Here is a 26,665-nt window from a genome sequence, read left to right as displayed (position 1 = left end):
CTTAGGAGAAGGTAACAAGTCGTAAATTTGGTTAATAGGTTTGTAAGTAGTGGCAAAATTGTATTTCTTCATAATTTTAGAAAGACGTTGTAAATTTGGTTGATAGGTTTGTAAGTAGTGGCAAAATTGTATTTCTTCATAATTTTAGAAAGACGTTCGGAGATGCCTTTGACATAAGGTATGGGAATCCTGTGGACTTCTTGTCTGGTTTGATGTGTGGGAAAGTGACTGATGATTTTTTGAGTTGTTTTAGGATTATATCCATTTAGGATGGCTGTATTTTTGATTACTTCTAATTCTTGGTTAGAAGTAATCAAAACGTTTTTGCGTTTCTGAACAGGTTTAATGAGATTCTATTGTAATCATGCGCCCTAACTGTATGTTATTCCTATTATTGTTTAAACTACTGTACTGATGATGTCCTAAGATACTTAGGATGAAATATTTACAATTGAATAATTTTCACTGTGGTTAATACATGTGTTTCTTTTAATTAAAAATTATTTACGATCTAGTATTTCACTGGAAAGACTGGTCGGACTGTCAATGATTGCAACAGAACGATAATATCTGTGAGAAACTAGAAACAAGAGAAACTTTGGATGAATTTGCTTCCCTAAAATCAAAAAAAGCAAACTTTTAAATCATTTAATTTTTTATTATATTTCTTTTTCTATTAAAAATTAAATGATTCTTGTCATTGTGCAATTTTTCTAGTTTGTACATCTCCAGTTAGAATAGCTTATAGCCAGTAATTGGCAACTGATGTATCTGTAATTCTAGTCTATGTGCATTTTTGTTATGTTTTGCTGTGTTGTTAATATATGTATTTTTCAAAGTGCACAATTTTACATAAGAATATGTGTTTTGAGTTTTTAACATTTAAATTTTAACTACATTTTTAAAAAAGCAAGGAGTGCTCAACTTAAAATTGCATCGGGATGCCAGGACCCCTACAGCTGTTGTTCTGTTTTTCTATTACCATACTTTGCCTTTATTTTCTTTACTTAATATTCATGAATGGTCGACTGCTATCACGTGTTTATTTCTACTAGATCCTATGTTCTCATGCTCTATAGTCTAACAAATTTATTTGTTTTATGACTGCACCCGTTAGAATATGTATTGAGTGCGAGATTATAAGATTTTAAACTAAAGACAAAGCAGATATTTTTTGTATTACCTGCTTATATCGATCCTTACCTTAAATTAGTTATGGCTTAATTATTAATCACATAAGCTTCTATCTTATGCAGGTTCAAAATTTTCAGAAAGTGCCTTGACAGAATCAGTTGAATGTGTATTGTTCACAAACCATTTAATTAAATCAAAAGAAATATTTATAATTTGATTCACATTAACTTACATGTACAACTGCATTACAATTTTTTTTTTATTTTCAATTCCTAATTCAGACCTAATTTTCTTCATTTAAAGCTAAATCACAATCTAGAATATCCTGCCAGGTGGCCATAGATGGCAACACTATCGTCAAGATTTTTTTTTTCCCTAAGTTGGTACATCTGTCATAAGCATCTGTGAAATTGCAAGTCATTCTATCGAGTAGTTTGTTTTATACAGCTGTCTGAAGCAAAAGTGTTGTCTGTATCCCTTGCAATGGATAAAATTGAGTATCGTGCGGTTATAAAATTCTTTGTAAAAGAAGGTTTAACATCAAAAGAAATTCATTCGAAGTTCATAAAAGTTTATGAACTTCAGCACTCTTCTCCTTCGTTTTCAACAATTAAGGAATGGGCTACCGAGTTTAAACATGGCTGTACCAGTCTTGAAGATGATCCAAGTGAAGGACGTCCAAAAAGGGGAACAACACCAGAAATCATTGATCAAGTGCACGATATGGTATTGGATGACTGGCAAGTCAAAGTGCGTGAAATTGCTGAGACTATAAGCATTTCAAAAGAACGTGTAGGATATGTTTTGCATGAAGAATTACAAATGAAAAAAGCTTTGCACAAGATGCCACGCTTGCTCACAGCAGATCAAAAAAGCACTGGCATGAAAATCTCTGAACAGTGCTTGGAGCATTTTAACAAGAATAAAATTGATTTTGTGTGCCAATTTATTGCTATGGATGAGACTTGGATTCACTATTACACACCAGAATCCAAACAGCAGTCAAAACAGTGGACAGAAGCAGGTTGACACCAGAGAAGACAAAGTCAGTTCTGTCAGCAGGAAAGGTCACGGCATCAGTGTTTTGGGATGCTAAAGGCATTTTGTTTATTAATTATCTTGAAAAGGGTAAAACAATAACCGGAGATTATTATTCTGATCTTTTAACCAGACCAGACGAAAAAATCCGTGAGAAAAGACCCGGTTTGCAGAAGAAAAACATCATCTTTCATCAGGACAATGCACTTGCTCACAAAGGTGTTTTGGCAATGGGAAAATTAAGGGATCTGCACTATGAATTGTTTGAAAATCCACCCTATTCCCCAAATTTGGCTCCCTCTGACTTCTATCTCTTCCCAAAACTAAAAATCTTCCTTGCTGGTCAGCATTTTTCTTCGAATCAAGAGGTGATTGCAGCTGTAGAGGGGTATTTTGCTGATCTTACTGAGAACCACAACAAGGATGGGATAATGACGCTGGAGCATTGCTGGAATAAATGTATTAGTCTTAAGGGAGATTATGTTGAAAAATAAAAAAATTTTGAAATTATAAATTCGTTTTTTCATTGCTAGGCCGAGAACTTTTCAGACCTTGAAAGTTTATTTTTTACTTGGTTAGAGTATAATAAAATTAGTTTAATCCTTTATCCAAGTGTGAGCAAACAAAGTTTGGGCCTGAAAGTATCTTCAGGACTGGGGTAAGGTTGTACCACCTTACCCCAGTCCTGAAGATACTTTTAGGCCCAAACTTTGTTTGCTCACACTTGGATAAAGGATTAAATTAATTTTATTAAACTTTCAGAACAACCACGTATAATGTATGTACAGTGAATTTTATAGATCTTTAGTTTTTTTTTTTTTTTAAGGTTTTGGACAGCGGATGGAAGCTGCTTTTATATCATGTTGTCAACATATTTCAGAAAATGTATCTGTTACATGTTAGATATAAGTAATAGTTACAACATCTTTGTATTCTTGTTTATTTGTTGCTTTCTTGGGGAGAAGAAGTTATTATTTTCAGATCTCCATAGAGTCAAAGATTTATCATGGTGGGCAGGGAGGATCTCCACTCTCACAGTGCCTTAAACACATTCTCTGCAGTCACCACTCTCCATTAAAAAAAAACCTGCATTGCTCCTTGCTTACATTCTCCTTGTACTTTCAAGGATGATCTCTTGTTTCTCTCACCACTCTATGAAAACCTCTTCAACATTAATCTGATAAAAACCCGTTATCAAGATCATATCCCCCTCCCCTTCTGTTCTTTTCCACTAGACTATTCAAATTGCATTTTCTCAACCTTTCTTCATACTCAACGTTCCAGAGACCAGAAACTACATTAGTGAATTGCCTCTAGTCCAGTTCCAATATCTCTTCATCCTTTTGAAAACCAGGTGACCAAACTTGTGTACTGTAGCTATATGTGACCTAATTGAATCCTTATATACAAGAACCATAACATCCTTTCATTGACTCACTATCGTCCACATCATTGCCAGAATTCATTGTGCTGTCCTATCCCCTAATCCCCAGATCTCTTATTTCCTCCATCTCTTCCAATATATTCCTACTAATTCTATATTGTGCATCCCTCTTTGTTTTCCAAATTTTAAAACATTGAACTGGAAACCTCGCTCAAATACCAATTGACTGTCTATTCAAGTCCTCTTATAAAGCCACATCTACTCGACTCTGCTACTTACAGCTCTTCCCAACTTAGCATCATCTACAGACAACTAAATATGCTCATTCAAATCTTACCCAATATCATTAGCACACATGATAAACATGCACACCACTAGACTTTCCTCTTCTGAGAGAGATATTGTTCCTCAATACACAACTTGCTGATATAGCACAATCTCCAATCCAATCCCATACTTTCCTGTTTAACTATCAACTTATCATGTAGCAGTCCATCAAAAGCCTTTGCAAAATCTAAGTATACCACTGTGCATGCATCTCCCTTGTCCAATGCAACCTGCAACTGTATGCTTCTTGGATTGAGGTGAGCTGTTTACTGGGAAAGGCTGTGTATTGTATTTCACCAATTATGAAAGAAATCTTGCACACTATAACATAACGCTATCTGAATATTGGCAAATTGCCAGTACTTCTTCCTTGTTGTTGTTGCCAGTTTATGAACACTTAAAAAAATACTTTTTTTCTATTGATGATGTCTTCATTGTTAAAAATGTTAAAATACAAGTCATTGTGTAGAAAATTTCTCATCTCATGATCATCGTCTTATACTGTATAGTACTACTTATAAATCAAAGTAAGTATTTAGTTCTTAGTGTTTAGTGCTGATGTGTATAGGGTGTGCTCAATTTCCATGTATTTTTTTCCCATTAATTCTTTTATATATTGCATAAAATTGCATATGTGTCTGTTATAATTTTTATTATTTAAAGTATTTATTTACTTAAATAATTATTTCAAGTATTTAATTAAATAATTATTTCCAACTTCTTTCTATAGGATAAACTCGCTCAGACAGCTTGCATGTCAGCTTGTAAATATATTGCCTTTTCGTTAATGAATATTTTATTACACAAAGATCTTAAATATATCTCAATAGAAGCCTTGCGGCAGTTTAAATTGGATGTTGTTCAATGTGAACGTGAGTATTTTTGCATTTAATTTCTAATTGCAAGTAATTTGACTTACTTTTCTCTTCACTGTAAGTTCATGTCTTTTAACCACATTTAGTAAATGGGTGAAATATCTGTGGAATTGGAATAAATTACTCTTAGTATGATTTCCATTAAAACCAGTTTTTTATTCATTTCCCACCCATGGAAGGTTGTAAATCTATTGTATCTCAATACTGTTTTGCACGCTAAGAAATATTTTATTTTTATTTATATTTTTACATAGTCTGTAAACCCTGCTCTAGAGTTACATGGAACTTCTTTAAGCTACTTACAGCCTCCAGTGAATGAGATGGTGGTCATTCACCTAAAGACAGTCACAAACAAGATGCAAGTTTCAAGCCATGGTGGGATACAAACCCACATCCTGTTAGTTGGGGGACAGGTACATTAATCCCATTGCCAACCAGGCCAGCATAGATTCTTTAGAAGAATATCGTGTTATTGAAAAAGATTATCTGCATAGATAATCTTTTTCAACAGACCTCCATGGAGTCAAAGACTTATCATGGTGGGTGGGGAGGGGTCCCCACTGTCACACACAGTGCATCATACAGTGCCTTAAAGACATTCTCTGCAGTCACACACTCAGGCAATAAATTCCAATCAATCACCACTCTCCATTCAAAAAATCTGCATTGCTCCTTGTACTTTCAAGGATGATCTCTTGTTTCTCCCACCACTCTATGAAAACCTCTTCAACATTAATTTTGGGAACATACATCTGAACAGAAATGGCCTTTTTCTTTCTCATTTTTAGGAGTTTTTTTTTTAAATAGCTCTCAATGTTTATATAACATGGTTTATATGTTTATAACATTGGTTTATAACTTGTCAATACTCTGTAATGGAAATTAGGGACCATATGTTTCAGATCACAATGTATGCCACTTACCATTACAGTTTTAATTTGATCATTCAGACTATTTGTTTCTCATTAATTTTTCACCAAAAAAAAATTATGCCTAAATACATAATCATCATTTTTGTGTGATTTCAAGTATGTTTTCATACTTTACTATGCCTGACACTTTGTTTCCGTTTCAAGATGTTCATAGCATGGTTGTGCAGTGGCCACAGCCGATTATTTTGTAATAGTTTGCTTTTGTAATTTCCTTCAGATATGCTTCTAAAACTTGGAGAGTAGCCATCAAATTGGTATAGTCTTTTAAAACATCAGCTACCATTTAAAAATGTTTCTTGTTTAAAGTCTGTGTGTTGGGGCTTAAGTGCTGTGAGGACATCATGTTGGAGGCTTAATGGATTGTATACAACACTCAGAAAGGATTAAAACACAATTTAATACTTCCTATATTTCGTCTCAGTCACTGAGACATTTTCAGTGATTACAAGAAAACTAATGTAACATATACACAATTACCACACAATATTAAGCCAACCACATGGGTGACTATAAAGTCCTATCTAGGTGGAGTGCCCTCTATGGGTGGTTGTAGGTGGCCTGGAATGTAAGGTGGGATCTCTGATGATTAGTGTTTCCCAAATCTTAGGAAGCTTAATGCAACCGTATTTATTTAGATTTGGTTGATTTCTGAGAGCTGCTGCAGATTCTAAAAATAGTCTCTCTTTTTTTAATTTAATGTGGTGGAGCATGGTGGTTTTTTCCAAGAGATCCTGTGGGTTGTATCCATGAATGGTCAGCCAGACCTGACTGGCCATAGTACACATCATAGAGAACACATGATGTAGATGATGTGTTCTCTATTTGGCCTCATGGCTCAGACACATTAAACTCTTTCCTCAGTCATCTCAACAGCCTACATTCAAGAATCCAGTTTACGATGGAAAGAACAATAGTTTACCCTTCCTAGACACCTTAGTTACTGATTAACTTAGTAACTCTCCCACCACCACCACCATCATCCCGCTCAACAATATGGCATTATTAAAACTCTAACCAAGAGCCCACAATCTGTGTTCCAGTGGAACCGCCCTTGCAACTGAGCTCGACCACATACACAACACCTTCCTCACCAATGGCTACAGCGATCATAGTATTAAAAAAAATCAGTTCCTCTCCCATTCCCCGGCCATCTCTTCAGAAAGAGTTTAGAAATGCCATCACCATACCCTACATCCATGGCACATTGGAAAAAATAGCCAAGATTTTAAATAAGTACAACCTACACATAGCATTTAAGCCTCACCGCAAACTTGCTACCCTTATCTATTCTACAAAAGATCAGCTCCCTCCTCTCTCAGTGCCTGGAGTTTATAAAGTACCATATTCCTGTAAGCTGGCATACTTTGGACAGATAGGAAGATCAGCAACCATCCGCCTAGTGCAGCGGTCTCTCTCCAAACCTTTTGCCGTGAGGGCCACATTGGGTACTTCAGCACTGTTCAGCAGGCCATAGTATAAAAAACTCATGAACTAGACATATGAGTTTTATTGAAAGCAGATAAAAACTGATTACAGAGTATGTGAGATTAAATTATTGTACATTAATGACAACCAATACTATCGGCAAATTCTCATATTTTTATCATAAATTATAATAAAACCATTAATGTGAATGATGTAACTGTGTTTGTGTTTTTAAAATCCTATTAAACTCAGCTTCAAATTTTGAAATGCTAATTACAAGTAGCGATTTCAAATGTTCATCAGATAAATTTGCCCTGTATTTTGACTTGATATAGAGGTATTTCCCTACTGAGTGTTCCTGGCAAGATCTATGCAAGTATATTTGAGAAACGGTAGAAGAATTGTGGAAGAAAATCTTGGTGAAGAACAAGCGGGATTCAGGCCAAATAGAGGCTGTCAGGATCAGATCTTCACTTTACGACAAATAGTCGAGAAAGCATGGGAATATAACAAAGATCTGTATTTAAGTTTTGTCGATTTGGAAAAGGCATATGATATGACAAGGTGCCAAGAGAGAAGCTATTCAATATGCTGCAGTTATATGGTGTCAATGGGGCATTGTATCAAGTAATATTTAGTCTTTATTTGAGTTATAAATCAGCAGTTAGAATTGAAGGAAGTACAGGAAGATGGTTTAATGTTAAATTTGGTGTGAGACAAGGATGTACATTATCCCCTCTGTTATTCATTATCTATGGATAACATTATGAAGGAAAGTGGTATTAAACATGATATCAAAATTGGAGATGTTAATGTCAGCTCTTTGCTTTATGCGGATCATGTTATACTTCTAAATTAATCCGCTACAAGTCTGCAAGATTCTCTGACTAAATTGAATAGTTGTTGTAATAGATATGGTATGAAGGTCAGCAATAAAAAGACAAAGACAATGAAAATAGGCAGAATCATTGAAAATGTCAACTGTGTTGTGAATGGAGAACCTGTGGAACAAGTAAAACATTTCGGCTACTCAGGCACGAATTTTACTGAAGATGGTAAATTAAATATAGAAATAGACAACAGAATCAGCAAAGCTGGTATGGTGGGAAGTCAACTGAATAAATTCATATGGAATAAGAGAGAAATTAGTCGGAACACTAAATTAGCTGTATACAAGACAGTGTTCAAACCAGTTTTAACTTATGGATCTGAGAGCTGGGTCAGAAGTAAAACACTTGACAAAAGACTAGAGACCGCAGATATGAGAGTCCTGAGAAAGATTAGAGGCATGAACAGATGGCATCAATGGCAATATCATATTAAAAACGAGGATATTAGGAAAGAACTTGACATTGTCAGCATCCAGGAATGCGTTTGCAGAGCTAATCTCAGGTGGTATGGTCACTTAAACAGAATGGGCGAGGAAAGATTAGCAAATCAAGTGTTCTCTGCCAGGTTGGCAGCAAAACAACCCAGAGGAAGACCAAGATATAGGTGGATTGATACGGTACAAAGTGCCTTAGACGATAGAAATATAAGATCTGATAATGTTGGAGTCTTGACAAGTAACAGACTGATTTGGAGGAAAATTGTAGATAGGAAGTTAGTAATGATGTAATTTTTTTCAAGTAGTACTATCATATCCTGTACACCTCTTGAGGGTACATGGCAGGAATTTGATGATGATGATATTTCATTTGGGAAAAAATTTGTTTGCAAAGCTACGTTGTCCCAAAAGTAGAGAGAAATTTACAAGCAAATTTCTTCAAATTTGGAAACTGCTCAGAGTTCAAAAATTTATAAAAATCAATCAAGTTTCCTTCCTTGTATTTGTCTTTAATATGTTCATTTGCCTGAAGTTCAATAATTTCCATTTGAAGTTGACTTGGGACATCAGTAACAACACAGTGTAAACAGATTTTGAAACAATCTTATTTCCCTAGCATTGGCTTCCAAATCAGCAAATCGCTTCTGAAATTATTGTTTAAGATCTGAAATAACTAAATTTGCGAACGAGGAAGGAAATTCTGCTTCACCCTTTTTATGCAATTCTGCACAGTATGGCATATGAGCAAAGTTACAATTTTTCACCTGGCCTTCCAGAAGTATCAACTTTGCTCTGAATGCCTTGATATGAGATAATAAATCACAAACTAAGTTATTTTCACTCTGCAACTTTAAATTCAAATTGCTCATGTGGTTCACCAAATCTGCAAAAAATGCCAATTTCCAAACCCACTCAGTATCTGATAAAAGTGGCTCGTAACGGTTTTTCTCGGTAAGAAATATATCAATTTCATTCCTGAGATGAAAGAAGCGTGAAAGAACTTTACCACAGCTAAGCCAGTGACATATTATACTGCGAACTGCAGTATAATATGTCAAGTCAACATACTCAGAATCACATTCCTCGAGAAAAGACCTGAACTGACGATGATCAAGTACATGAAGGTGAATGAAATTTACCATAGAAATAACAGGCTTCAAGACACATCTCATATCAATGTATTTTCCACAAAGTGATTGTTGGTGGATAACACAGTGAAGAAACATTGGTTTTGATATTTCTGCATCCTCACAAGCTTTTGTGATTTGCCCAACCAACCCCATTTTTATACCAGACATGTTTTTTCCTCCATTAACTGTCTCGCACTGCAGATGATTCCAGTCCAAATTATATTCTGTTAGTGTTTTTTGAATTTCTTTGAAGATATCTTCTCCTATTGTAGTACCATGCATGCTGCGAAGTGACGCTAATTCCTGTGTGACATTAAGTTCATCGTCAATACCACGTAAAAATAGTATGAGTTGCGAGGTATTACAAACATCAGTTGATTCATCCAGCATGAGAGAATACCGACTAAAACATTGTGCTTTGCCTACAACTTGCTGGATAATGTTATTTCCCATATTTTCGACCCGACGAGCAATAGTATTTGGCGAAAGACTTATTATTTTAAAAATATTAAGTTTTTCTGGCATAACTCAGCCATCATACATTCGTTGATGATATTGCCATCGATGAATGGTATTCCTTTTTTAGTCAACACATAAGCAACCTTGTAGCTTATCAAGGTTAAGGCTTCATTTTCTGAGTTTTCTTTCATAAATAAGCCTTGATGAGAACGCAAACAGCGACATGATTCAAATTTATCTGAACGCTCCTTTTCTCTAAATTGCGAAAACGAAGCGTGTTTTGTTTCATAGTGGGGCGTATATTGTATTCTTTCAACACAGCAACAGTGTCTTTACAAATGAGACATACAGGTTTATCCTTTGAGTTCGATTGTATGAAGAAGTATTTTACGCCCCATTCTTCATTAAACACACGACATTCATGAACAACTTTTCTTTTCTTTTTCCCATCCATGTTAACCCTATAAAAGAGAATAAATTTATAAATAATTATTAAATTTTTTTTATTTATTTCAAAAAAAAATTTTGTAAAAATTACCAAAAAAAATCTTATCATGACAATTTCTACGCTCAAACTGATACTTTTTTTTTGGAAATAGCCGAATTCATTTTTTTCCATTCGGGAAACAATTTGTTTAAATTTTTGCTAGTCGTTAGTTTTTCAACCGAATATACACTGATAATTTACATGTAACTTTTTTTAATTTCGTATAACTTTGAGTTTTTTTGTCAATTAATACAGATCGGAAATTTTGTTTTTATTTCGTTTTTTGCTCGTTAGTTCGTTTTAACAGTGTTTTTACTGACTTTTTTAAGTGTTTTTATTTTGTGCGACATAAATTTTTTTTGTTGATAAAAAAGTTTATTTGGATTGTAACTTTTTTATTTTGTTTTGAATTCTTAAAAATTTTTTTTCTTCGTTAGTCCATTTTAACCGATCTTTTACAGTCAGAAAGACCGTAACTTCAATTACAGTTACTCTTTGCTATTCAGGAATATATTTTGAACACAATTTTAATTAATGCATTTGAAATCTATCAACATGCCATGTTTTTTTGTGGATTCTTATTGAAAAATTAGTCCAATTGGCAGGCCGGATAAAATCATATCGCAGGCCGTAGTTTGGAGACCCCTGGCCTAGAAGAACACAAATCATACACATGCAACCACAACTATGGCCAGTCAGGCCTGGCTGACCATGTCTTGGATACAACCCACAGGATCCTTGGAAAAAAAGCCACCATGCTCCACCATAGTAAATTCAAAAAAGAGAGACTATTTTTAGAATCCACAGCAGCTCATAGAAATCAACCAAATCTAAATAAATATGGCTGCATTAAGCTTCCGAAGATTTGGGAAACACTAATCATCAGAGATCCCACCTTACATTCCAGGCCACCTACAACTGCCCATAGAGGGCGCTCCACCTAGATAGGCCTTTAGAGTCACCCACATGGTTGGCTTAGTATTGTGTGGTATTTGTCTATATGTTACATTAGTTTTTTTTTTGTAATCCCTGAAGATGTCTCAGTGACTGAGACGAAATATAGGAAGTATTAAATTCTGTTTTAATCCTTTCTGAGTGCTGTATGCAATCCATTAAGCCTCCAACATGATGTTTAAGAATTTAAGTTCATAAACATTACTTCAGTACTTGCAGACTATCTTGAAGATAGAAGTTCAAATACCAAGATCTTTTTAAATAAGAGATTGTTTTACCAGTATGCATGACTGGCTGATACTTTCTCAACTTTCTTAAAAGCAAGCTGTAAGTTCACATCCCACTACTGAGCTGATGTTTGTGAAAGTTTTTGTTTCTAATCTGTCATCTAAAGCAGTAAATCATTTTTCACTTAAAAAGTGGTACATGATTTTCATTGCTTTGTTTGATTACCTTCTTTTTTGATGACTTAAAGTGGCATGAAAAAAAAACTGTTCAGTCTCTAGAACAGGTTTCTTTTTTCACCTATATCCCATCTTTGGAGCACCAAGAGTTGAAAAAAATATGCACTTTTATGTAATCCTCTGGTATTAACAGATTTTAGCGTGCTATCTTTTCAGCAGTAGGATTATCATAAAAATTTTAATAGATATTTTTGATATGCTAGCTATCTCTCTCTTGCTGTGCAGACCCCAGAATTGTTAAACACACTGATACAACTAATCCAAATGTTTATTTTGCTGTATAATTTCTTCTGATTTATTTATTTATTCATATGGAGTTTCCTCTCTTTTTCTCCCCCGTCCCTATTGGGGCAAATTGAGCCCCCTCATGGGGGAGTAACTATTTATGGCTGTAGATCTGTGTGTGTGTGTTCACAGGGCCAGTTTGCCTGCTTGTGGGATGAAAAACCCCAGATAAACTGGGGGAAAAATCAGGCCTGGCTGACCATTAGGAGGTGGCTTGAATGCATTAGTTAGTTCATACTTATCAAAGGTTATTGGCATTAGTGAGACATAGCTTATAGAATATGATATAGTTAGTAGGATAGAATGTGAAAGGTATAATGTGTTCAGGAAGGATAGAGAGAGAGAAGAATGGGGGAAGGAGTATATTGATGAAGCCAGTGGTGGACCTAGAACTTTTGCCGCCCGGGGCAGTCTCCAATTTGCTGCCCTTTCTAAGTCAAACAAATGGTGATTTTTATAAATTAATAAACATAAATAAATAATTGTAATTGAGACAAACCATAGGTGGGGGCTTTTTTACCATTGGATGCCATATTTAAATTAGGCAGTAATAAAGGAGGCCGGCAACTTTTATAAAAATACAAGATACTTTTTTAAAGGCCACAAGAAACTTAGAGGCCACAGGTTCCCCACCTATGAGACAAAACATATACCTAATTTACAAAAAAAAATTACCATTAAATATTTTTTATTTTATATTTATAAATAAATAATTTCATTTCTTTTGGATAAACAAACAAATTGTACACATGTGTATGTAAACATATTTACTCTTCTAACTTTCATAGTAGAAAAATCATGTATAATGCCCTCAAAATTTATATTATTTGTAATTTCTTGTTCTATGGACAATATTGCAAGAATTTGTAGTCTTAAATCACTCATTGTGGAACGAAGATAATTTTTTATCAACTTCAGTTTGGAGAAGCTCCTTTCGCATCTAGCGACACTGATAGCAATTGTTAAAAAAATTCTTAGCAAAATTACAATGTTGGGTACAGAATTTTCCAATCTATACTGGATCCTTTTTCTTTCAATATGGAACTGTTCTTTATCAATGTCAATAAAGTCATTTATTTGACGTTCAAATTCTTCATTTAGTAGGTTACATGGTATTATACACGAATATTTCTTGCAAGGACATGCAACTGATCAACGCATTCTTTTATTTCCTTTATAATTCTACCCATAGACAAAAACATTTCTCTTCGTACTTCTTGTTCTAAGGCCCCACGTCTTGTGAATTTTCTCCACTCATATTTTTTCTCCTTCTAACTCGACGCTCAGTCGATATCTCCAACTTTCACAAATTGTTTTGGCTGCTATAACAGCATTTTGTATTAGTGCATCTCTTTGTTCCATGAAATTGGTTTGCAAAGAATTTAGTTTTATATGGCATTGACGGATATTTAACCCTTTTATTTGCAGGTATTTTTGTGCGTCATTAATTTCCGAAAGGACGGGTTCCCATAAATTGAGATAACATAGAAAAGAAAAAGATTGCATTGAATTGAGTAATATTACAGCATCTGATCTCGTTTTACTATTTTCTTCTTCAGATGTCAATTTTTCTAAAGCGCTTAAAATGTAAAAAAATTGTTTTTTTACTATAGTTACCGCTTCTGCTCTATCGCTCCAGCGAGTTTCTACACTGCGTTTAACACCTTGACCAGTGACAGAAAGTAAAACATCCCATCGATGAGTGGAAGAAGAAAACAACGAAAACAACTGTTCGATAGTTACAAAAAATGTTATGGAATCAATAGCAGTAGAAGCTGCGTGTAAACATGCCAGGTTTAAAGAATGATTTGTACATGCTACAAATTCTGCATTTGGATTTATTTCCTTAATGCGAGTTTGAACACCGTGTGTGTGTGCTTTCCTGCCATGACGGCAGCATTATCGTAAGCCTGTCCTCTGCAATTTTTTATATCTAAACCGTCATTTTCTAATTTTGTTAAAATCGTATTTGTGATTTCCTTGGCAGTTTTTCCTTTAGTTTCTACAAAGTCAATAAACGATTCTACAACTTTAACTTCGCTACCATCAATAACTACATATCTAATAATTTGACTGGTTTGATCTTTGTGAGAAATATCTGGTGCGCTGTCAAATATCATACAAAAGTATTTAGCTTTCTTTATTTGATCCATAATTGTTTTTCTCACTGCGCCTCCCAATAGCTCTATGAATTCGTTCTGAATCTTCGGCGACAAATAAGAGATACTATATTTATTACCCATCTTAATTTTTATTACACGTTCACATAATACTGGGTCATACTTAGCCAACAAGTCAACAAGCTCTCGAAAATTTCCTCTATTTCCATTGAATTGATGTCTTCCTGATGAACACTTTCACGATGACCTCGAAATGCCAAATTTTGTTTTGCTATGAATCTAATTATATCAAGTATTCTAGTAAGAATTTCCTTCCATTTTTTAATTTCCTTATCAATATTCTGTTGTTGTAGTTTATCAAAAGTTGCGCCATGTCCAAGTCTTATTTCTAATTCCTTCCATTTGGAAAATGATCGAATGTGCAGTGGGCTCAACTCGTGTTGACTTATTTTGGGATGAAGTTTCCACCATTTGTTAAAACCATTTTCCGTGTTAAAACTTGATTGACAAAGATCATCAAACAGTTTGCAGCAAAAACAATAAATACTTTTCTTCGATGGTGAATACACCATCCACGATCTTAACAGCTTTTCACCATTAGGCAAAATTTGAAAAAACCAGTCACGAGTAAGCTTTCTTGTTTCACCTTTGGCTTTAATTGTATTACCAGGACGTTTTACTCCTTCACTAAAATCTGCATTTAAATTTTGAATTGCAAATGGACCTTGACGTACCAGGAATACTCTTGTATTGTCGTCAATCTTGTTGGGCCATAATCCAACATCTTTCATAAAAATAGACGGAATAATTTGTGCAGCAGACTCTTGATGAACTTTCTACTTCTTCGCCAGTATGTGAGCCAGGTATTTCCTCTTCAACAACATTGGAATAAGTTTTTTCGCCTTCGAGGGCGGCTTCTTTGCCAGTACTTGAGGCAACAATATTAAAAAACTAGAAGTTGATTCATGGGAGATGTATTTGAGTAGTGCTCCAGTATTTTTATTCTGTATTTCCTCCCTTGCCTTCTTTTTCTTTCTAAATGACGCTCCGCTTTCTTTTATTCGTTTCATCCTATGGATATATTAAAAAAATAAATTTCGTGAAATTTCAATAAAACACAAATAATTTGTGCTACTTTAATGCAATAGAAAACAAAAGAAATTTAATTTGTAATAACTTACCTTAGAACAATTTTCTGAAAACTGAAACAGTAATATAAATTACTACTTGCAAGTTACACAATATTTGAACCATCATGCAGTAAAGAGTGCGTACAGGTCGACCGCTTAACTTATGAAAATATATCGGATATCGCGGACCTTCAAGATTATTCATACGCGGCCGCCAGTGTTTCGTCTAGTATCGTTGCCTGCGTACATTTCAAGCACCAACATAGAACAAAATACTGTTCGCGCAGCGAGACGAAGTGGAGGCAGAGACGTAGCCTCGTGAGCGTGACTTAGCCGCGCCATCTCTATGGTAACGGTAATACTAAGCATTCGATAAACATCGAGCACGAAGTAGTACATAGAACTTCTACTCGACGTCGGCACCATTGATGTCTGTATCCGAGCAAAATTTTTAGAGATAATATTTTCTACCCTACATTGACTTGACGACGAGGAAAAATATTCGAAATTATATAGTAATTCATAATTCGTGGAAATCGAATAGTAAACTTATGAAGTGAACAAGTTGTTTTTTACAACTATAACTAAATATAAAAAATGCCGCCCCGAAATATGTGCAGACCGCACCCACGGCCCCTCCCTAGGTACGCCACTGGATGAAGCCAATGAACTGCAACCAAAGAGAGTGGAAGTTCAATTGCAAGCCAGTGAAAATAGTACATTTGAGGCTATGTGGTGTGAGATAGAGGCAAGATGAACAAAATATACAGTTGGCTGCTGCTATAGACCAGGGGATGGAAAAGATGGAGATAGTATGTATCAACAAATAGACTCAGTGAGCAGAGGGCAGGTAATTATTATGGAATATAGATTTGGAAGGAGGACAGGACACATGGGAGAAAAGAAATAGAATTTATGCAGTAACTAAGGGATAATTACCTGAGACAACATGCAATGGAATATACTAAGGGTTTGAGAGTTCTCAATCTAATAGTTGCATCTCAGAATTTGTCTGTGATGAATATGACCATGTTACCACCATTTGGCGAGAGTGATCATATGGTCTTGACCTTGGAGGTGGCTAAATGTGTGGAATTTTCAGTTAAGACTCCCATTGGTTAGTCCTGAGAGAGTGGGTGGAAATAGGATCACATAGTTTCAATTCATAAAGAAGGCTCCAAGGCTGATGTAGGAAATTACTGACCAATCAGCATATCAGGAGTTGTTGATAAAGTATTGGAGAAGTTGGTCAAGAGCAAAATACAGGAATGGATAGATGGAAATAGGATACTGCATGATGGGGGGGGGGGGGGACATGGTTTTGTGAAGGGTAGGTCATGCATCAGTAACTTGCTCACGTTTTATAATATAGGATACCACATGGAATTCTAATCAGTAAACTGCAGCATATAGGGATGGATATAGGGCCGTTGAGTTGGATAGAAGGGTGATTAATGGAGAGATATCAGACAGTAGTTTATTCAGGAGTAGAGTCCAAAAGAACGCCTGTGACTAATGGCATGCCACAGGGTTCTGTTTTTGGACTGCTATGGTTTAATTTGTACAGTAACGATATAGGAAAGAATCTGAGAGGAACTGTTAGTTGTTTGTAGATGATGCAAAGTTGGGTAGAGCAATAGTCAATACAGATGTCAAAATTTTGCAGGATGATTTGGATAGTTTGGCAGACTGGGCAAAGGAGAATGGATGTTAGTTTAATGCGGCAAAATGTAAGGTTATGCATTTTGGAAAGAAAAAATGACGGAAATTGACGGCCACAGATTTGGGAGTGTTAATGGATATGGAGTTAAAGTTTAGAGGGCACATAGCAAAAGTGGCTAAAGCAGCTCACCAGATTACTTTGTTACTGAAGAATATTTTGACGAGTAGAGACAAGCAGGTTATTATTCCTCTTATCGAACCTCGATAAGATCTTCCTTGAATACTGTGTGCAGATCTGGTCACATGGATTTCTAAGCAATAAGGAAGAGGTAGAGAGGATACAGAGGCAAGTGACCAAGATGTCAGCAAGTCTGTGGAATGAATCTTATGAGAACAGATTGAAGATTTGTGGGTTATAGAAATTGGTTGACAGGTCAAAAAGGGATGTATAATTGAGACACAAATAACTGAAGGGTTTTTACAAGCTTAATATATATGAAATTTTTCAGAACAGGACAGGTGGTGGGAGAACTAGGGGCTATCTTTGGAAACTGAGCAAGAGTGTCGTTAGCAAGGGTGTTAGAACTAGATTTTTTGCTTGGAGAGTGGTAATGAGTGGAATTGGTTGGTAGAGTCTGTTGTGGGTGCCATGGCTGTGAATAAGTTCAAAGTGAAATATGATAGATACTGTGCAAATGTTGGATAGTTCTTGACATATGATGTTTAGGGCCTCTCTCGATAAGTCTAGGGACTCCTTGGAGTAGCTCATAATAATAATTATTATTATTATTAACAGCATGATCCATCATAATGTGAAAAAGTTTCCCACCCACCCCAGGTTTCTGAACATGGGGTGGGAATGCACAAAACAAGGAAAGCATTGTGCTTTTGTTGATTGTAATGTATTCAGATTAGTTGAAGATGAAAAAAATGTATGGTAAATTTTAAGTAGAAAATCGCTATCACATGTTGTTGTATAGACTGAAAATGAATATCCCATTGAAAAGAAAAATGTGTACTAATGTTTTGAAAATAATCAGTTAAACAATTCTTAGATGCAAATATCACTGGGAGAAAGTATAGTTTGAAAAAAAAGGAACCAAACCATAGAAACTGAGTAGAAAAATCTGAAATGAAAAGATTTACTCCCTAATCAAAAAAGCAGAGATAGAAAAATCAAAACTCTGATGGACACTGGAATTTAAAGAAACATTCTGTGAAAATAAGAAATAACATACAAATTTCCTAGTTAGTAAGTCACCTTGTGACTTTTACACAATATAGAAAAATTATAGGAAGCTAACTTATATGTAAAAGTAGCTAAACAAAAGTTATGGGATTTTATCATTATCAGACTTCCAGGGACTTAAGAACTCATCGAGGGCCTTACTTCATCTGCACTGGCTGTCATATCTACTCTTAAACTCATTCACACTTGTACTTCAACAGGCAAACTGTTCCACTCAGTTGTCTGTAAGAGAAAAATCTAGCTCTCGCCCTTTTCTTCACCACAGAAAAGGCTTAACTTAACTTAAAAACTTAACTTCCCTTATCTCTTCCTACCCTTCATATAATGAAAAATTTCATCAACCCATATCCTATAACTGAGCTTCTTAAACTGTGGATCACGACCCCCATTTGGAGTTGTGTAACCGAATATGGGGGTCGTGAAAAATTTGGCAACAGTAAAAGATTTCTGAATATGCAAAGACCAAAAATTAATTCAGATTTGAGGCTATTGTTTGTAATTCTTTATGCAAATGGTAAAATTATATGTATACCAAAGAGCTGTTTTAAAATTAATTTCTCAATGATTTATTATCAGTAAATGTTTGATTTGTATGCCTGTTTTATATACCTGGGGTCACGTAAAAATTTCTAGGTTGAAAAGGGGTCGTGAGTGGAAAAAGTTCTCAGAAGTTTTTAGGCTTCTATCATATCACCCCCTCTTCCTGTCTACCACTGTCTGCAGTCCACATAATCTCAATCTAACTTTGTAATCTACATTCCATAGTCCTGATATCATCTTTGTCTACTTTGCAGCCTTTCTGCAGCTGCTAGGAGACAAAATCTGCACACAATTGTCCACATGTGGTCATATCAAGGCCTTTTTAAAGAAGGCCTTGATATGTTCATTTCAACATTGCAATTATCCTCTGAGTTGTATTTGCAATTTTTACTATGTAACCCTTGCTGACCTACTATCCATCATAATTCCAAGATTTCTAACCTTGTCAGTTACTCCAAGCATAATCAAACCAATATAATATGCCATGGGATATCTCATCACCAATAAGCATAACTTTACTCTTCCTAACATTAAGTGTAAAGGGACACATTCTGATACTGTCTCATTCAAGCGCCTTTTCAAAGCCTCCCATGCATTTCTGAAATGTTTCAGTAATTGATATCATGGAACCAAAGATAATATTTTTGTAACTTGACATGTAACTTGCTCTAATTGGAAACTCCATGTAGTTTGCTACTTCTCAGATTAATAAACCATGATCACTGTTACCTTCTTAACTGAGACCCTGTCTGATGTACGAGGGTGGTCTGAAAAGTTCTCACCCTCAACCACAGATAGTAGCACTATCGGGAAGATTTTTTTTTTCTAAGTTGGTACATTTGTCATAAGCATCCATGTGAAATTGCAAGTCATTCTATCAAGTAGTTTGTTTTATACAGCTGTCTGAAGCAAAAGTGTTGTCTGTATCCCTTGCAATGGATAAAATTGAGTATCGTGCAGTTATAAAATTCTTTGTAAAAGAAGGTTTAATGCCAAAAGAAATTCATTCGAAGTTCATAAAAGTTTATAGGCACTTCTCCTTCATTTTCGACAATTACGAAAAATGGACTGCCGAGTTTAAACGTGGCTGGACCAGCCTTGAAGATGATTCACATGAAAGATGTCCAAAAAGTGTAACAACACCAGAAATCATTGATCGAGTTCACAATATGGTATTGGATGACCGGCGAGTCAAAGTGCGTGAAATTGCTGAGACTATAGGTATTTCAAAAGAATGTGTAGGATATATTTTGCATGAAGAATTGCAAATGAAAAATCTTTGAGCAAGATGGGTGCTGCACCTGCTCAATACAGATCAAAAACACACTCGCATGAAAATCTCTGAACAATGCTTGGAGTGTTTTAACAAGAATAAAATTGATTTTGTGCATCAATTTATACTATGGATAAGACTTGGATTTACCATTACACACCAGAATCCAAACAGCAGTCAAAACAGTGGACAGAAGCCTGTTGTTCAGCGCCAAAGAAGACCAAGTCAGTTCCATCAGCAGGAAAGGTCATGGCATCGGTGTTTTGGGATGCTAAAGGAATTTTGTTTATTAATTATCGTGAAAAGGGTAAAACAATAACCGGGGAATATTATTCTGATTTTTTAACCAGACTAGACAAAAAAATTCTTGAGAAAAGACCCTGTTTGCAGAAGAAAAAAAATCATCTTTCATCAGGACAATGCACCTGCTCACAAAAGTGTTTTGGCAATGGGAAAATTAAGGGATCTGCACTATGAATTGTAAGAACATCCACCCTATTCGTTATGACTTCTATCTCTTCCCAAAATTAAAACTCTTCCTCACTGGTCAGAGTTTTTCTTCGAATCAAGAGGTGATTGCAGCTGTAGAGGGGTATTTTGCAGATCTTACTGAGAACCATTACAGGGATGGGATAATGATGCTGGAGCATCTCTGGAATAAATGTATTAGTCTTAAGGGAGATTATATTAAAAAATATAAATAATTTTGAAATTATAAATTCGTTTTTTCATTGTTAGGCCAAGGACTTTTCAGACCACCCTCATACGAAAGAAGATGCCAGGAATATACTTGTTCAGTTTTCAAGAATTCCCATTATCTTACTCCATAACAGAGTATTTGAAGGAGTTAGAGAGGAAGACTAATGCTAGGTCAGCCTTAACACTGGGTGATGTCCGATAGTACTATCTGGATGTCACAAGATATGAAAGATTGGAAAGATAAAATATCCTCAATGCACTCTTCAGTGCATTGAGGATATTTAATACTCAGTACACTGGAGTGTGGCTAAAATGCTTGATTGCTGAATGAGCTGAAGCATTTTGATTTGAAGCATGCTTTGAAGAACTTCTAGTGGTAACATTGAAAAATATCTTCAACATATAATCTACAAAGCAGTTTTAGTAATTTGTATGTTTCTATTACATTTCCTCTTTTCCACTTATGTTAACTTTATAAACTACATCCCTTCAGTCAGTTTGTCCTTAAAAAGAGCTAGCAACCATTATCTAAAGCCTAAACTTCCAGTCTATTTAAATCATTCTGAAAATCTAATCTCTACATCATATTTATTAATTGTTGTTCTTCGCAGTTTAGCATGATCCTGTTGTTGGTTGAAAGATGCTCCTATTTAGGGACACATTTCTTTTGCGCATTCATATAACAGATGACTGATATCCCATTCAATCCCATGGTTATATTCACACTGATATTTCATAATATCCTAAACACCTCGAGTTAATTTACTTCTGTTCTCACTTCAGCCACTGCATTATCTTTGCCTCCACTCTGCATGAAAAAGTTCAGAGAGTGATCAATCACTCAGTAATCCAACTATTTCTGTTGCTTCTGTAATCCTCACCAACCATCAGTCATTTGTTAAAGTTATCCTTCCATAATCATTCTTCCTTTTACTGTCTATGTAGTGAAAGACCTCATTTTGGATTTTTTGAGTGTGTTTGGCTAATTTCTTCTCATTGATTTTGCTTTACCATGCTGGCCCCTCTCCTTCCATCTCTTCTTTGGCTTCCTGCACTTCCTCCTCCCCTGCATATTCATCTGCATGGCCTTTCTTCCCACATGACCAAACCATCTCAACCTTCTCCTGTATCTCTGCTCCTAAGTTTGTAACTTTCACATTTCCCCTTACATAATCATTTCTCAGATGATCCTTTCTGGTCACACCACACATCCACCTAAACATTCTCATTTCTGCTACCTCCATCTTGCTAATGTTATTTTTCCTTAGGGTTCACAGTTTCCATAGCATATGTCATAGCTGGTCTCACCACTGTCCTGTAGATTTTTTCCCTTTAGATTGACCGGCACCCTCTTATCACATAGCACTCCAGTCATCTCTCCAGTTCCTCCATCTAGCTTGCATCCTGCATCCAACTTCCTTCTCAGCCTCTCCATCCGCTTTCACTGTTGAACCTATCTAAAGTCACTAACCTTCCTGATGACATTTACTTCCTCCAGATCTGCCTCTTGGCTTCCATCGCTTTTGCAACACATGTACTCTCTCTTACTTTTGCTGAGCCTCGTATCTCTCTTCCAGTACTCTCCTCCATCTTTTCAATTTACTGCCACTTCTTCCCTTGATTCTGCACACAGCACGCTGTCATCTGCATACAACATTGTCCAAGGTGCGTCTTCTCTCACCTCTTCTGTCACCACCTCCATCACAATATTAAGCAGGAATGGACTTAATGCTGACCTTTGATGCAAACCAACTGTCACTTGAAAGCTTTCTGTCATGCACTTTCTTAACTTAAAATCCAGAATTCACATACTTACTACTCAGGTCTAAATTACATGATTGGAGGCAAACTGGTACCTAGGTTAGCACTCAGTGTATAGCAGCAATCAGCTATGTTTTATCTTACACACCAGATAGTCTGAGATGTAATGCTGTCCTCAACTATACCTTCCTGTTGAATTGCTCTTGTGGTTTGCAATTTTGTTACAATCATATCCACCTAAGGTTGTGGGTTTAAATTCTGCCATGGGCATGGATGTTTGTGATTCGTGGTGGGCATTGGATGGCATTGGTGTAGTTGGCAGAGAGTTGTAGAGTAGGTGCCCTCCCTGGAGGTGTTACGTAATAATAATCAGCAGTATTCCTTCCCTGTTTTGTTCTCTCTATCCTCCGAGAAACTGCAATATCCCTTCTCATCCATCTAGGATGGGTTGAGTTCCCCTCCTGATGAGGGGGTTACTGGTGTATTAATGAAGCTGGTTCGCCACTCCTCTGCTGCATACCCTAAGGGCAATATTTATGACTGTATCCGTGTGTGTTCACGGGGCCGGTTTGCCTGCTTGCGGATGAAAAACCCCAGATAGACTTGGGGGGAAAACCCTGCTGTCACACCCAAGACTGGCTAACTTAGCTATGGCTGAGGAAGATCCTTAAGCTCCTCATGTCGTCGACAGGAATCGAACCTAGGACACTCCTTCCCCAGGCATATAGTTGCAAAGAGCATAGCCACTAGGCTAACTGCACGGACCCTTGCATTCTAATCCCTATAAATATGCTGCTCCTCCATCACTGTCTCACTAATGCCTATAACATTTTTCTTCATCAAGCTAGTCAGTGCCAAAAAAAAAAAAAACTGACTCACCCTTATTCCTAATACTTCTAGTATTAGTATACATGAACTGCAATATCTTTTGGGCTCACAAGTATTCTTTCATCTGTTAGTGACTGTTTCATTCATATTCGACACCTGAGAATCTACATTTTGTATTGTTCTCATACTCTAGAATTCCTGCACTCTTTTGCTCACCTGCTTTTGTATTTTCAGTCAGTGAACAAGCTTTCTCCACACACCAGATTCTCTCCATACAACTGAAAAACAGTGTGCTGTTCCTGCACACATTGGCCCAATTGTAGCAACCCTGCTTTTCATTTCACTCCTCTTATACCTCTGCAGGAGATTTATGGACTTCTTTTTTCCTCTTTTAATAACTCTTTCACTTTCCCCCTCTTTGAATTTTAACAGCATCACTGACATTTCTAATCTTCATATACCAGAAAAACACAATTTCTTCATACACTAATCAAGAATCACACCATAAAATATGATCTCCTTACTCTCTCTCTCTACCACTTGCCAGACACCATTCTACAATCACTGTAGCATATGTTGCTCATCTTTACATCATTCAGGCCTTTCTCTTTATCATTATCATTGTTTCAGATTGCTTCAGTTGCAGTCTGAAGTTTGAACTAAAAAACAAGTCCATGAAGTTCTTCATTAAAAAAAATATATATATATAATCAGTCAAGCATCAAACCTTTTAATTGAATTAAGTGAATTAATAATAATTAATAGTGGTATACAGAACAGATACAGCACCATTTCTTAACACTAAAAAAGGAATATAAATTGAAAAATTCCAAAAACTTTTTTTGACTGCCATTGTATTTATATCCACTTTGTTCTCTTAAAACCACTGGATCCTTACTACTTTGCCCTCACAATTATCCCATTTCACTTGGGGTTGGCTCTCCTAGTCAATAATCACTAGGATATTCAGTCGTGTGCCATCAATGTCTCCAACTGGGCAGCTTGGAAGTTTTTTTAATATGCAGCATCTGTGTTAAATGGTTAACTATACACATTTCTGTTACCTTCTGTGTCATGTGATCTACAGGACATCTCATGACATGTCCAGTTATTTTATCAGCAATAGATCTGACTTTGAAGCTCCTACAGATGTGATGCACTTTGTCCAGCACTGATCCACCTCAGCATCTTCATCTCAGTGGCATATAGCTTTTGTTCTTGTTTCTTAAGAGACCAATATTCCATGCCATATATAATGGTGGGTCATACTTCCATTTTATATCTTCTCCTTTACTCTTATTGGCATCCTGCTAATTTCATCATCCAGCCAGCTTTCATGCACTGTTCCATGTCTGCATTGATGGTGCCATCCTTTGTGAGGACTGAGTCCAAGTACTTGAAGCTGTCAACCTTCTTGAGTGCTCATTGAACAGTAATTATATGATCACTTATCTGGGTAACTATCACGATATGCTCCTGAAGTGCAGTGTTGATCACCACAATAGCTTCATTATAGCTTGCTACTTTGCTGTGGTAGAATTTCTAATATTTCTTGATTTAGACTCCTTCTATTTCATCTGTTGAATGTAACAGACGTTGATGTGTCTTCAGTTTAGAACTTTGCCTAATTGAGTGCTTCATATGGTCATCATGTCCACATTTCAGGTTGCTATCCACATTCTTGTAGTCTGTCAGTGAACCAGATTGACCTTTCTGTTGCTTTTTTTTTTGGGGGGGGGGGGATGCCCTAGCATTTCATTCATCTGTTTCATTGCACTTTTCATGACTGTGAGTTTTAATTAATGGCTTTAGTTTTATGGCCAGTTGCTGCCTGATGCCAAGGCAGTAACTTCCTCTCATTGAGTCTAAGAATGCTACTGTTGACTTGAGTTCTGCTGCTACCATCCTCTGCATCATCCTGCTTAATGCTGCTATCACTGATGACTCCAACTCAAGAATATGTCCTGGCAGTTCAACAAAGGTTGAGACAAAAATTTTTCAAATACTCTAATAACATTGGGAAAAGGAATAAGAAGAAGAGAAAGAAAGAAGAGTAGGAACCAGTCTGTAGGTAATATAACAGATATGTTACAGGAAATAATTCATGGTCCAGCATCAAGCACTTCAGTTTCACTACTCCTGTACTCACTACAGTGAGCCCTTGAGGACTACTTTTGTTGTTTTCATTCCAACACAACACTTACTCCTGTTCCGCGCATGTTCTAAACTGTGTCTTAGATTGCTTTGTATTTGTTCACAAAATTTATGGTCTTTCCATTTCTTTCAATCTGATTCAGAGAATACATTATCACTATGTGACAGTTAAGATAGTGATTTTGATTTCTTCATAAAAATTCCTATTTACTTGAAAGTTTATTTTGCACTTGGTTAGACTATAGTAAATTTAGTTTAATCCTTTATCCAAATGTGAGCAAACAAAGTTTGCACCTGAAAATATCTTCAGGACTGAGGAAAGGTAGTGCAACACCAGGCAACTGAGAGCAAAGGTGGGCCAAGCTATCATCACACCCCTCTCAGTATCTCCCCCTAATGCAAAACACATCTCCTTGCAATGTATAATGTTATGCATTAAGGGAAGGTCCACTACCCAGACCGGTTTCAACCTTTATTGAGGTCTCGTCAGTGTGAGCCAGGCCTAGAGGTGGAGATACCAAGGCAGAAGCAATGGAGAGGTCATCTTTACCTATAGGAGTTGTCAAAAGGTGTGCCACCTTGTTATGAAATTTTGAATAATTTATGTAATTAATAATACATTATTAATTACATAAATAGGAGTTGCCAAAACTCCTATTTACCTATAGGAGTTTTGGCAACTTCTATAGGTAAAGATGACCTCTCCATTGCTTCTGCCTTGGTATCTCCACCTCTAGGCCTGGCTCCCACTGACAAGACCTCAATAAAGGTTGAAACTGCTCTGGGTAGTGGCCATCCCTTAATGCATAACATTATACATATTCCGCAAGGAGATGTGTTTTGCATTATGGGAGATACTGAGATAGGAGTGATTGATAGCTTGGTCCACCTTTGCTCCGAGTTGCCTGGCGTTGCACTACCTTTCCTCAATCCTGAAGATATTTTCAGGCGCAAACTTTGTTTGCTCACACTTGGATAAAGGATTAAACTAAATTTATTATAGTCTAACCAAGTGCAAAATAAACTTT

General features: G+C 36.1%; 1 protein-coding gene across 3 annotated transcripts in view; it reads left to right on the top strand.

The window, feature by feature from the left end:
* Sec15 (exocyst complex component Sec15) overlaps nt 1–26,665 on the top strand; it is a 499,079-nt gene that overhangs the window by 435,179 nt on the left and 37,235 nt on the right. For all 3 annotated transcript variants that reach the window (XM_090391741.1, XM_090391739.1, XM_090391740.1), the window contains one exon: nt 4,614–4,755. In XM_090391741.1, the coding sequence (XP_090247867.1) occupies nt 4,614–4,755 (142 nt within the window). The remainder of the gene's footprint in view (nt 1–4,613; nt 4,756–26,665) is intronic.

The sequence above is a fragment of the Typopeltis vanoorti genome, chromosome 4 (genome assembly GCF_054136105.1).
Source record: "Typopeltis vanoorti isolate ZY-2024b chromosome 4, IOZ_Tvanoo_1.0, whole genome shotgun sequence".
Taxonomy (NCBI): domain Eukaryota; kingdom Metazoa; phylum Arthropoda; class Arachnida; order Uropygi; family Thelyphonidae; genus Typopeltis; species Typopeltis vanoorti.
Note: the sequence above shows the minus strand (reverse complement) of the source record. Positions and strands in the feature narration are given on the sequence as shown.